The sequence below is a fragment of the Sarcophilus harrisii genome, chromosome 3 (genome assembly GCF_902635505.1).
Source record: "Sarcophilus harrisii chromosome 3, mSarHar1.11, whole genome shotgun sequence".
Taxonomy (NCBI): domain Eukaryota; kingdom Metazoa; phylum Chordata; class Mammalia; order Dasyuromorphia; family Dasyuridae; genus Sarcophilus; species Sarcophilus harrisii.
The window spans coordinates 332,215,492-332,228,118 of NC_045428.1; the positions used below are offsets into that span (position 1 = coordinate 332,215,492).

The window sequence follows — 12,627 nt, forward strand, 5'->3', positions numbered from 1 at the left end:
AATAAATATTCATAGAGCTACCAGCTATTTTGTTTAAAGTTAGAGACCAGTTTTATGAAAATAAAAAGAAATGTTAGAGAATATCCTAGTTATTGTGGAGTTAGTATTAGTGGGTCAAAAGTTCAGTACTGCTAGAAATTCATAATTATGTAAGTATAATATGTTAAATGGTATTGACAAGATAGTGACTGCTCTGAGTTCAGAGGAGAGAGAGCCATAAGCAGGAGTAATCTGGCTAGACTTTTTAGAGGAGAGACATATTTTATGCTTATCACATTTGACACATGACCTCATAGGTCCTGGAATTAATGGAGCAGATGGAGGAACAAGGCCCAATGTCATCATGTACAGATAGTCTGTTGGGAGTCTCCATTGTTCATTTACTTCTTAAAATATAATAATCACAGTTGCTGATGTGACTTTTTTCCCTAAACTTCTGTGAATATTTCTTAGATGCCAGTTACTATGACTGCTGAAAGAAAAAAAAAAAAAAAAAAAAAAAGACCCTAGAGTAATAGGAAATGTATGGAAAGGAGCTCAAGCAAGAATATGAAATTGGTTTAGAGAGCCTTTGATTCAGAAAATGCAAGGCTTTATGAGAATTTTTCACTAAGTGGATCCCTGGAGCCTTAGGGGAAGGTATCCTTATTCTGGCATTAGACTCTGCCAGGCCTGGGGTCTTATTAGCGGAGTACATTAACTCACTTCTAACTTACACTTTGAAAAGCTGAAATCTTTGTAGACAGCCATGGGAAACAAGTGTGGAAGTGAAGTGCCCTGCACTGAAGTTCATAAAGCTCGGAGTTCTCAAGGGAAGAGGAAAATGATAGTGTGTTGGCAGGCCTTGAAAGATCCTTTGAGAAATGAGAGGAGAAAGGGCCTTTAATCTCAGAACCAGGTTTCAAGAAGCTGGGACCAGAGTTCTGAGGTTCAGGAGAATAATGATTAAAAAGGAGAGCATCATTTTTAGTACACTTTAAGAGGGGTTATATAGCACTTTTCATTTTTTTTCTTAAAGGCCTGTGGTTTGATGAATGAGAGTGAATAGCAAAGTTCTCTTGACTCTTGATCCAATGGTTTTCCCTTGTAGCTGCAGAAAGAGAATCTGCATCCCTGTGCTGTGGAATATCATAAACACCAATTGTGCTTTCTTGGGCTGGCCTCAGGTTCTGCAGGGGCCTCAATTTATACTTGTGAGCCACAAAGCCATAGATACCCCCAGTGATTCTCTTTGGTGTCCTTCTCACTTAGCTTTTCTTTTTATTTAATTAAGAGTGTCACTCAGTAATTTACTAGTCTTTCTAAGAGATAGTTTATCTTTTTATCCTGTACCATCTCTTTGAGCAACGAGTTGCTTTCTGCCATGTTAAGTAGAACTCGATTTTATTTGTCTTAAAACTACAGCCTTCAGGCTTCAAGAATTAGGGCACAGAGCCCTAAAAATTCTGGTGTTTAGTGAACAAATTTTTTTCTCTCTATTTCATGATTTTTTGTTTGATTTCCTCTCAGCCTTCTCTCTTTCCAGACTGACAGTGCTAACCTTTTCTGTCCTGATCTTAGCTTGTCAGGCTAGGACAAGGAAAAGGCTAGCAGAGGATTTAACCTAAGAGTACAAGATAAATACCAAGAAAAATCTGGATGGCAAATTTACCCAGCTAAGACAAAGACAATGCTTCAGAGCAAAGATGCATAGGCAGAATGGGCAGAATATCTGTAAAGAGAGTAAGAACACTAAACATTTGCACAAGAAAAACCAGACAGTAAACACTAAAGGAATTTGGGAGACTTGATCTAAATCGAGAACTCTAGGCATGGAAAGTATAACATTGAGGAGATTTAATGAAGGTAATGCACTAGCCTCAGAATGGACATTTAGTATTAATTAGAGACATTAATTTGGTGACCAATATGGGAAGATAAGCTGGGTGTAATAAAATGTCATTGATTAGAGATCAGTGTCCTCCATTTGGGTTCAAGAACTGTTCAAAATAGAAGTTTATGGAGATATGACTAGAGATGAGTCAGTGTGTTTGCCAAAGAACATTCAAAAGAGGGAAACTATCATCTCCAAACCATGTGTACAAGTTGTTTAAAGGAACTGGTGATGGTTAGAAAAAAGGACTTATTGAGAGGATGAGGAGTGGCGAGACATAATAGCTATCTTCATTATTTGAAGAAGGGTAGAACCAGGAATTATGAGAAGTTGCAAAGTTATAGTATGTTTAAGGAAAAAACTTCCTAAAGATCTGTTCAGAATTGTATATTGAAGTAATGAGATTCCCATCACTGAATAGCCATTTATCAAATAATTGATTGAATTGGTTTGAATTAGATGGTCTTTGACTAATAAGATTCACCGTGGGGGATATATCAAAACTATGTCATCTACTCTCAGTGAACTTCTAATCCCAGAATTCTTGACTTGGAATTCACACCCTTGGTGGGGGGAGGGGGGGGATTATGGACAGATTTCAAGGATCCCTTGCATTTGGAAGAGAAAAAAATTAGACTACACAATTACACAAAATTTCCATCCACCTATAAATTAAATTTACATTTCCTTTAAATATTTTAAAATACTGGTGTTACAAGGAGGGATCCATAAACTTCATCATACTGTCAAGGCCATTAAATAACACCAAAAAAGATTATAAATCCCTATTCTAGTCAAGAAATAGGGGAAGGAGGATAGGTTGCTTGGAGGACCTGTCCAGTTTAAGTGTTGGAGGTCAGAATACAAAAAATAAAAAGCCATGCTTATTGAAACATATTATAAAAGTAGCAGCTATGAATTCCTATTTACATCGCTCTAGAAATAAGACTAGAGCAGCATAAATTCCCTTATCTAGATCTTAGAGAAGGTTTTAAGAACAGAGATGAGTGTTGGAGCGCGTAAATGGCATGGTTTGGCAATGTGTATTAAGATAGTAGACGTAAGACTACAACATAATTCACCATGTTTAAGAAAGCCTACTTTACATACTTAAGAAAGTTACTTTGAACAATGAAGGTCCATATGTATTACATAAAGTTAATTATATGAGATTTCCATTTTCCCTGTTCAGATCTACATAGAGGCACTGGAGATGAGGGAAAGGGGTGAGAAGAATAGCTCAGGTCTGTTAAGAATGTGGATGAGAATGTGGGAAAAGAGGTTGATGTGTCACCATCTATCTTTATAGGATAGTTATGGGATAAGTTATTTGCAAAACATGTGGCATCGTATAAATGTGAGCTATTCTAATTAATCTCTCACTACACTTTCTCATCAGGAATGCCGCAAGAATGAAATACTGCTGTCCAAGGTGAAATCCCATATTTCCTGAGAAAACTCATCAGCTGGCAGCCTTAATTGATTTTTCTAGCCTGGAGATGGATTACCACGTTATGAAATGTGATAGTAGCAGCCCAGAGACACCGGCAGACTGCTTCAAATATCCTGGATTTTTTTTTTCCTATTTTGCTTCCTTTCATTCCCATGCCAAGTGTTAATGACAGTCATTCAACACAAAGGGTATAACTAGAGTAAAAGCCCTTCCACAGAATAAGATGTAATGTGGCCAATATTTCTTTTCTGTACAGATTTTTCTTTTACATCCAAAACAACATTACACATAATTAAGATATCAGGAAAAATATTTGCATAAAGTCTCTATAAAATAAAAATTAACTCATTCATTCCACCCCTCTTGTGCAAGGCACTATTCTAGGCTGGTGGGGTAGGGGGAAAGAGAAAGCAATGAAGGTTACACTGACTTGGCAGAACCAGGTTCTTTGGTCTGGGAGCTTGCAGTCTCAATGGGAAAGTTGTGTTATAAACTTAGAAATTACAAGTAAATAAGTACTCCAAGGAAAGTATAATTAGTGTTATAGGATTTAGAAAACAGAAAGAGCAATTCTGCCTAGATCAGTGTTAGGGCCCAGGACAAAGGCCTTACTCTGTCCCACCCCTAATGAGGACACTGTTATTTAGCTCTTTACTTGGGTTCACTTGGGATTTCACTGGAACCTTAAGTGGTCTCCCCACCCTTGGCCTAAGACAATAAGGCAATGGAACGAACTACTGGAGTCAAGGGACCTTGGTTCAAGTCCCACTTCCGACATTGCATGACCTTGCATGAAATCATTTAATCTCACTTGGATCTGGAAAATGAGGGATTTAGCCTGAATGGCTTCTGCAAACCTTTGTAGCTCTCGCTCCGTGATCCAGTAAGCCAACTGTAATGCCTTCCGACCTCCGGGGGCAGAGTCTCGGCCCCTCAGACAACGCCAGCTTGCTTTGGCAGGGGGAAACCGTTTACCCGCTGTCCTTCCAGCTCTCCACCTGAACCCCCGGCCTTGGACCTTCCACTCCTCATCTGCCCATCCGAGGGTCTGGTCCCCTTTGTTCTGGTCCAGCTTCCCTTCTTCTCTGTAGTCCTCCCCAGCCACTTCTCCTTCCCATCCACCTCATCTCAACAGCAGTGCTCAACCACGTAGACAGGTGCTCCCTCAATACCTCTTCTGCCGTCATCCTGCCAACTAAGGGCAGAGGGGCCTGTAGCATCACCTCTGGGTCTGGCTTCGAGCCTCCTGTGAGCTCTTCTCAGGTACCAGACAGTACAGGGAAGCAGGGGAAGTTCTGTAGAAAATGGGCTCCATTATGGAGCAAACAAACCACAGTCCAGTAACGGGAAATCGCAAGGCAATAATACCTGCCACCTATATAGCACTTTACATCAAATCCAGCCTCAGACACTTTCTAGCTTGGGCTTCACTTGGGCAAATCACTTAACCTCTGTTTGCCTCAGCTTCCTCAACTGTAAAATGGGGATAATAATGCTCTTTACCTCCTGGTATTATTGTGAGGATCAAATGAGATATCTCTAAAGCACTTAGCACAATTTATGGCACACAGGTGATATATAAATGCTAGCTGTTATTACATCTGTTCTCTCATTTGATCCTCACAACAAACTGAGATCTTGTAGTCCTATTCCATCATTAGGGATATTGAGGCTTAGAGAGCATTAAGTGACTTGTCTATGAATGTTACAGCTTATGAAAGGTTAGAACGTAAACCTCTGTCTTCCATAATTTTTTGCTTCTCCATTAAGAGACCATTTTTAGTTAGAGTGGAATAGTGAAGGAGGGAGTAGTGAGAGCTGAACTTGGATGTGTTAGCTGGCATTAGATCAGAGCTAATTTATGCTAGGATAAGAAGATTGGGCTTTATGCCATAAACAGTGAATTACTGAAGCAAAACTGAGTTTCATGTCTCAAGATTCCAGTTAATATTGGCAATATAACCACGCTAAAATAAAATGAGATTTCAGAATGGGCTTCAAAATTTTGTGGCCAAACACTAGCCAGAATATTGGACAATAAACTGTGAAGCTTAAACATATCAGACAGGTATAACTTTAACTCCATTCCACTTTTGATAAAATAGTACACAGAAATACATATACCAATATGATAAGGCACAGGTGAAATATATGAACTTTAAGAAAAATAAAATCCATTCTGGATTTATGAGCATTCAGTTCTATGCTAGGCCTAATGAGACCTGACAACACCTCTTGACCAAATTGAGTAACACCTCCCTGCCCTTTCTTTTTGGAATGTAAAAAGCATTAAACTTGCTTCCTCATATACTTTGGTTTATCTGTATGTAACAAATCTCACCTACTTGCTAACAGGAAACGGGGAACATGATATCCTCCTGTAAAACAGAAACAATTTGGAGGGCATTTGGTGTTTTTGACATTTAGGTCAACCAAATAGTCAAGACTATCTTATGGTGTCTTGAGTGTGGTGGGGAGAAATTTCCAGTGGGTTGGTAAACTATTTGAACTTCTGGGGAAGCATTAAATACAATTTACCAAGCAGATCACTTACTTAGAAATCCTGGCCAACTGGACTCTGTTACTGAGCTTAGAATTTTTTTTCCCAATGTTTCATGGCACATAATCCCCGATACTGTATATGTGAGAGAGAATTACAAGGACAAGAATTTGTATATGTCACACTGTAATAATTTCTGATTATCCAGACTAAGGGAAATAATGGTGGGGCAAATAACCCCAACAAATAATTAAATAATATTTCTATTTAGCTGCATTTTGTTTTTGTTTTGTTTTTAAGGAAATACTTTATATTTCTACTTATTTTTCAGGTGGACTACTGAAATTATTAAAAATGAGTTTCCATTCCTTTAGAATACATCCACAAGATGGCAGGATACAGATAGCAGAGATTTGTTGAGGGCAAAAAAAAAAAAAAAAAAACTACCATTAATTATTTGTCACAAATATTGCATAAAGCAAATAGATAAAGAGTTGCTTTGTAAAACTAGAAATAAATAAAAATGGGGGTGAATAGAAGTTTTAAAGGAAATAATGGGGGAAATAAGAAGGGACATAAGCAGTACAAAATCTCAAGCTATAATACAAAATATTAAAATCATCAAAACTTTTATATAGGTTGAAAAATAGATAAGTCAATCAAGGGAACAGATTAAGTGCACAAGAAACAAGCAAATAAGCATATTGTAATAACAATTGTGTTCCAAAAGATTCCAAAAGATCCCAATTACTTCATTCCACAAAATTCTAATTTTACTCCAGTTCCATAAAATGTTCTAAGAAAACTAAAAGTAGCCTGGCAGAATTAAGTTTAAACCAACAACTTACACACTGTATACTACAAAAGGCTAAATAGATGATAATATGACCTAGAAATAAATGGTCAAAAAGTAAACAATTTAGAGAATGCAAAAGGATATACCTTTTGCAACCATGGACAAAGGAAAAGTTCTTGACCTAACAAGGGACAGTGAGATTCACAGAAGATAAGATGGACAGTTTTCATGACATAAAATAAAATTTTTTGCAAAAACAAAACTGATACAACTAAATTAGAAGCTAAACTGAAAGGGAGGAGGAGATTTTACAGCAAGTTTCTCAAATCAATGATATCTAAGATGCATAGAGAATTGCTACCAAAAATGTTAACATCATTATCCAAAAAATGAATAGTCAAAGACTATGAACAAGAAAAACAAAACCTTTGGAAAAGATGGGAGCTACTGACACTCAAAATACTGGCCATAAGAGACACGTCAAGAGAAAGATATTTAAATTCAGAATTAGTGAAGATGCAAAAATGCCCTCCCCCCAAGCACCTTTGAAAAGTATAGTATTCTAATGTTTTATTTCTATAACAGAAAAAAAAATTGTTCTAAATCCCTAATGTTTCCTAGAAGCATTTTTTTTAAAGAATCTTAAGATTCTTTTAAGTACTACTATGGGGATGGATAATCACCTGGTTCTCAAAGGTCATGCATGACAATTTCCGATTAGATTTGCAGAAGTGATTGATGAGCCACTATAAGTGATCTTTGGAAGACTGATGAACCAACCCTGCCCTAAGAGTACTTTTTTTTTTTTTAAGGGAAGACTGGATACTTCAATCTTTAGGTCAGTTATCTTGATATTGATACCTAGTAAAAATTTAAAACAGATTTTTAACATAATATAAAGAAATATTCAAAATTATCATGGATTTGTTAACAAATAATACATCCTAACACATCCTTTTCTTTTTTTTTTTTTTTTTTTGACAGTTACAAGTCAAGTAGGTAAGGAGAATACCATGGACATGATTTACTTGGATTTCATAAAAGCATGTGACAATATATTTCAATATCCTTTGTAGACAAGATTATGATATGGGAACTATATTACAATAAGGTGAATTTGGCACTACTTGAATAAGCAGCCCCAAAGAATGTTGATTGGGAGGGAAGTTTCTATGGAAATGCCACAAGGTTCTATTTTTGCCTCTGCCTTGTTCAAGATTTTGACATGGATAAAAACATATATGACAATGGTTATCAAATTTGAAAATGAAAAGAACTTGGTATAGATAGTTGATTCACTGTGATTGAATGACAGCATCAAGCTTGATAAATGGAAATGAAAGACTAAAGTGAAAAGATAAAAATGGGATAAAAGTAGATCTTAAACAAGGACTATAAAAAAATTAATTGCATAAGTACAGAATAAAGAAATTTGCTAGACAAAAATCCTTGTGAAAAAGATCTGGTAGTTTTAATAAGCTCAACACATGTAACTGTGTCAAGACTAATAAAATGCAGTGTCCAGAGCAAGAGAAGCTGATTCTATAGCCTGTCCTTGTCAGACCACATATTTGAGATATGGTGCCTAATTCTGATGATCACATTCTAGGAGAAGTATTAAACAGAATGTATCTAGAAGAAGAAGACAAGAATGAGGGAACTGGAAACCAGGTTATATGACCAACTCAATGGGAATATTTAATGTGGAGAAAAGACATGTGGGAACTTGATGTGTCTTTTAAGTTCTTGGAGATACAGAGAAGAGAATTATTTCCAGAAGTAAGAAATTGGACTATCCTATGGAAATTGCAAGAACAAAGATTTAGGCTCTACATGAGGAAAAACTTACAGTTGTCTAAAAATGGAATGGGCTGCCTTGGGAAATAATGAGCTCCTTGGAAATCTTAAGATTAGAGATTTAGAGCTGATCTGGATCATACAGGTCATTAAATCTATCTTCACTTTACAAATGGGGAAACTGAGGACCAGAGAGATTAAAGTGACTTTCCCAGTTTCATGTAGTGTCAAAACATAGAATTTGAACTTGTTTTCCCGATTCCAAATTCAGCACTTTAGTCATATTACATAGATCTCCAAACAAAGCCAGATACCAGTGTTGGAACACCAATATTAAGATTGATGGATTAGATAAGGTTTGGCTAGATAATCTTTGAGGTCCTGTCCAATTCTGCAACCCTGTGGAATCAGGTCAATCTTAGGGAAGCTAGATAATGTCATTCCCCAGCAGGCATAGGCTAAAATTTTCCATCTAAACCAAGAGCATAACTATCAGCATTGGCTAGCTATCTTCATGCACATGTCACCCCCTTGCAATTTAGTGGGCTTATCAGCAAAGATCTGACATGATGACACTTTGGGACAGTTAATTCTAAAATAGTCTAAAAAATAAAATTTAAATTCTAAAAATGAAAAAAGTGTTGTTTCTTCTTCCCAACTGACATGTGTTATTATTTGAGTAACCCTGAACAGATTATATTCAAACACTAGAGCCACTGGAAAGAAGGTGAGTGATACTTAGAAGAAGGAGAAGAAACTCCAGGAGTTTCCAACAGAAAAATTTCTCCAGTTTGGATTCAATTGACTATGATTGAGAGTAAATTACTACTAAACTGATGGTAACAGTAAGTGAGTAATCAAATTTGGGAGTCAAGATTCTATGTCTTTTGTTAAGAATAATTTCTAGTTGAATAAAATCCTAAGATTTGGTTGTGGATGTTGGCATAGGAATGTATTAATTAAATAAGATTGGCTTTACTGTGAAAAACAAGCTTTTAATCTAGCAAATATTTATTAAATATCTACTGTGCACCAAATATTGTGCTAGCACTGGGAGGTAATACAAAACTAAAAAGAAAAAAATGTTCCTCTTGCAACTTGGAATTTGGCTGTGACATATTTACAAATAATTATACACATGACAAGTACATCAAAGGAGTAAACAAATCTAGCAAAGGAGGGAATTGGTGATGTAGAAGATAACCAGTTCTTAGCACAGGGCCTGGACATATGATAGGTACTTCATAAACATTTACTTATTGATTGATAGGAATTGAAGAGGGAGAATATTCCAGACATTGAGAAAAGCCTGAGCAAAGAGACAATATAGGAATATACTCCAGAAATAGAAATAGTCCAGTTTAGTTGAAACAAAGTACATGGAGGGAAATAACATGAGGAAAGGCTAAAAAGGTAGACTGATACCAGATTATGAAATTCTTTAAGTATGAAAGAAATCTGTGCTTTATTGGACAAGAGACCACACAAAAATATTTTGAGGTGGAGAATGTCGCAGCATTTCTGGGCTTGTCTTCTCACCAATAAATTGATTGAGTGGGAAAAGTTGTTCTCAATCTATGATCTTATGATCAATCATATCTGTTCTTTTGGCAAAGGAAAAGAGTCTGCATTTAGGGTCATCTCTAGTTTTTCTGATCTCTATTTGATCACTGGACCCAGATGGCTCTGGAGGGGAAAGTGAGGCAGGTGACTTTGCCCAGACTTCTTCCCTTCGATCCAATTCACTTTCCTGTCATGGATCATCTCCCTGATGTCATAATCCTTTTCGAGAAAGGACAGACAACAGTAAGGACTAATAGGACAGATAGGCTGGTCTAAGAGCCTTTGCTCCAGTAGCAACAGAAAAGTAAGGACAGACGTGGAAAGACATTGTGGAATTAGTATGACTAGGCAAATGAACAGATGTGAAAGGCCAGGGAAACAAGAAACTTAAAGAAAGCACTCAGTTATTTGTATATATACTTACAACTTATAACTTATAAGTTGTAAGTTTATAACTACTGGGTCTTTTTTTTATAGATTTTTGCTTAGCAAATTTCTCATCCTATAGTTGTACAGTTTTTTTCTTTAACCCAGGTTCAAGATCTTACTCTTATCCCATTAAATTTTATCTTTTTGCTTCATTCAGCCACCTATGGGCAGCTTGGTATGCCGCTAAATAAAATGGTGAAATCAGTAGAACAACCAACGGGAAATGTCTTGTAGGTCTTCGACAGTTAAGTCTGGAGAAGCAACATAGTGTAATAGAAAGAGCATTATGTTTAAAGTCAAAAGGTCAGGGTTTAAATTCCGACTAACACTTCTTACCTGTGTGACTGAAAGTCACAATCTCTCTGGGCCTCAGCTTTCTCACCTATAAAATGATAGGGGTGAATTTGAATCAAGTATTCATAATATGGGGACTATTTTTTCTTTTAATAATTAATTTCAGTGTAATTAGTTTCTTTTATAATTCTATGTAATTTATTTTATACATTTAATAACATCATTCTGAGAAGAGATACATGGGTTTCAAACTAGTCCAAGTAGTCCATGACAAAAAATGGTTAAGAATCTCAAAATTAAATGATTGATCCCTAAGGTTCCTAACATCTCAAAATCTATGACTTCTTGCTTGGAAGACAGTTCAAGGAGAGATATTTGTATGTAAGGAGAAAAGAACAATGGGAAGAGCCTTAGGGGCGTACCCATGAGAGAGACAAAGAGGGAGAGATAAGAAAGAAGCCAGTGAGACAGAATAAGCTGCTAGAATAATGATGTAGCTAGCAGTCCTTTAATTCAAGTCCCTCATTTCACATATGAGGAGACTAAGGTCCAGAGAAGTTGGGTGATGAAGCAGGGATTCTTACCTATACTGTATCACACTGGGGAGGCTCTGAGCAAAGATTGTTCAGAAGTCATTGGTGATCAGTGTCAAAGAATGCAAGAAAGTCCAGGATTCAAAAACACTTTGGGAAAAATGCAAGTGAATTATATTTATGGATATTATTAGACTTCACCAAAGCAGAACATCTTATTTATAAATTTTGATTAATTTACTCTTAGATACAATCTGATTATACAGTTTAAATAAACATACTTTTGGAAATGGGTCATCAGAAAGTGATGTCAAAACAAAATGTATCAATAAAAAGCAAATAAACATGTTATGATAATTGGTATAAGCAGGACCCACCTCTCTTTTCTATTACAAGCTATCAACTCTGACTAGATACTTTGTTCCAACCCACCTTTTTCCTTTTTATTCAGAACTTTCTCTGTTACCACATCACATGTCTTAAGCAGAATCAGAGGAAAAAGTGGGGCATATTTGAGACATACTTAAAAAGTGTTAATTTAGCAACAACTTCGATATAGTAGATGATAGATAGTGAAGAATACAGGGGTGACTCCTAGGTTGTGGGCCTGAGTTACTGGGATGATACAATAAGAAGAAAAAAAAAGAGGGTGGAGGAAGGTTTACGGGGAAAAGTAATTAGTTCTGTTTGGGATATGTAGAGTTTAAGATGTCCATTGGACATCCAGTTTAAAATATCCGAAAAGCAATTGCAGAAGCAAGATCAAAAGTAGCAGAGATTGCAACAGGATATAGTTTTGGCACTCCAACAAGAGATGGCAATTAAATCCATGTGAGGAGATGAGATGAGATGAGATGGAGATGAGATGAGAGAATAGAGGAGGAAAAGTGCCCAGAAAACAACAAAGTGGGACACGCCAGTGGCTAGAGGACATGATTTGGATGAAGATACTGTAAAGTAGACTGAGAAGAAGCTATTGTATAATAGAAAAAGAACCAGGAGAGAGAGTGGTGTTTCAAAAACCTAGGAAGAAGAGTAACTAGAGCAGAAGAGATTGATGTTCTACTGCTATGAAGACAAATATGAAATTGTCCCTGGTCTCAAGTTGCTTACTTTCTATCAGGGTAAACATGAAACAAGTTTAGATATAAATATATACAAAGTGGCAGCGTGGATTGAGTATAGGATCTTCAAATCTGGCCTCAGACACTTACTAGCCTTGTGATTCTTAGTGATCTTCATTTAACCCAATTTGCCTCAATTTCCTCATCTGTAAAAGGAAATGGCAAACTAATCTATCATCTTTGCCAAGAAAACCTCATGAAAAGTTGGATACAATTGAATAACAACAACCACTACAGTTCCTATTAACCAAAGTTACCACTCATT

At 36.4% G+C, this 12,627-nt stretch overlaps 1 protein-coding gene across 2 annotated transcripts in view; it reads left to right on the plus strand.

Annotated features, from left to right (window-relative positions):
• Positions 1 to 4,778, plus strand: part of CCDC93 (coiled-coil domain containing 93) — a 116,759-nt gene extending 111,981 nt beyond the window's left edge. For both annotated transcript variants that reach the window (XM_031959979.1, XM_003763798.4), the window contains one exon: positions 3,273 to 4,778. In XM_031959979.1, the coding sequence (XP_031815839.1) occupies positions 3,273 to 3,326 (54 nt within the window). In that variant the 3' untranslated portion in view covers positions 3,327 to 4,778. The remainder of the gene's footprint in view (positions 1 to 3,272) is intronic.
• Positions 4,779 to 12,627: the final 7,849 nt, after the last annotated feature.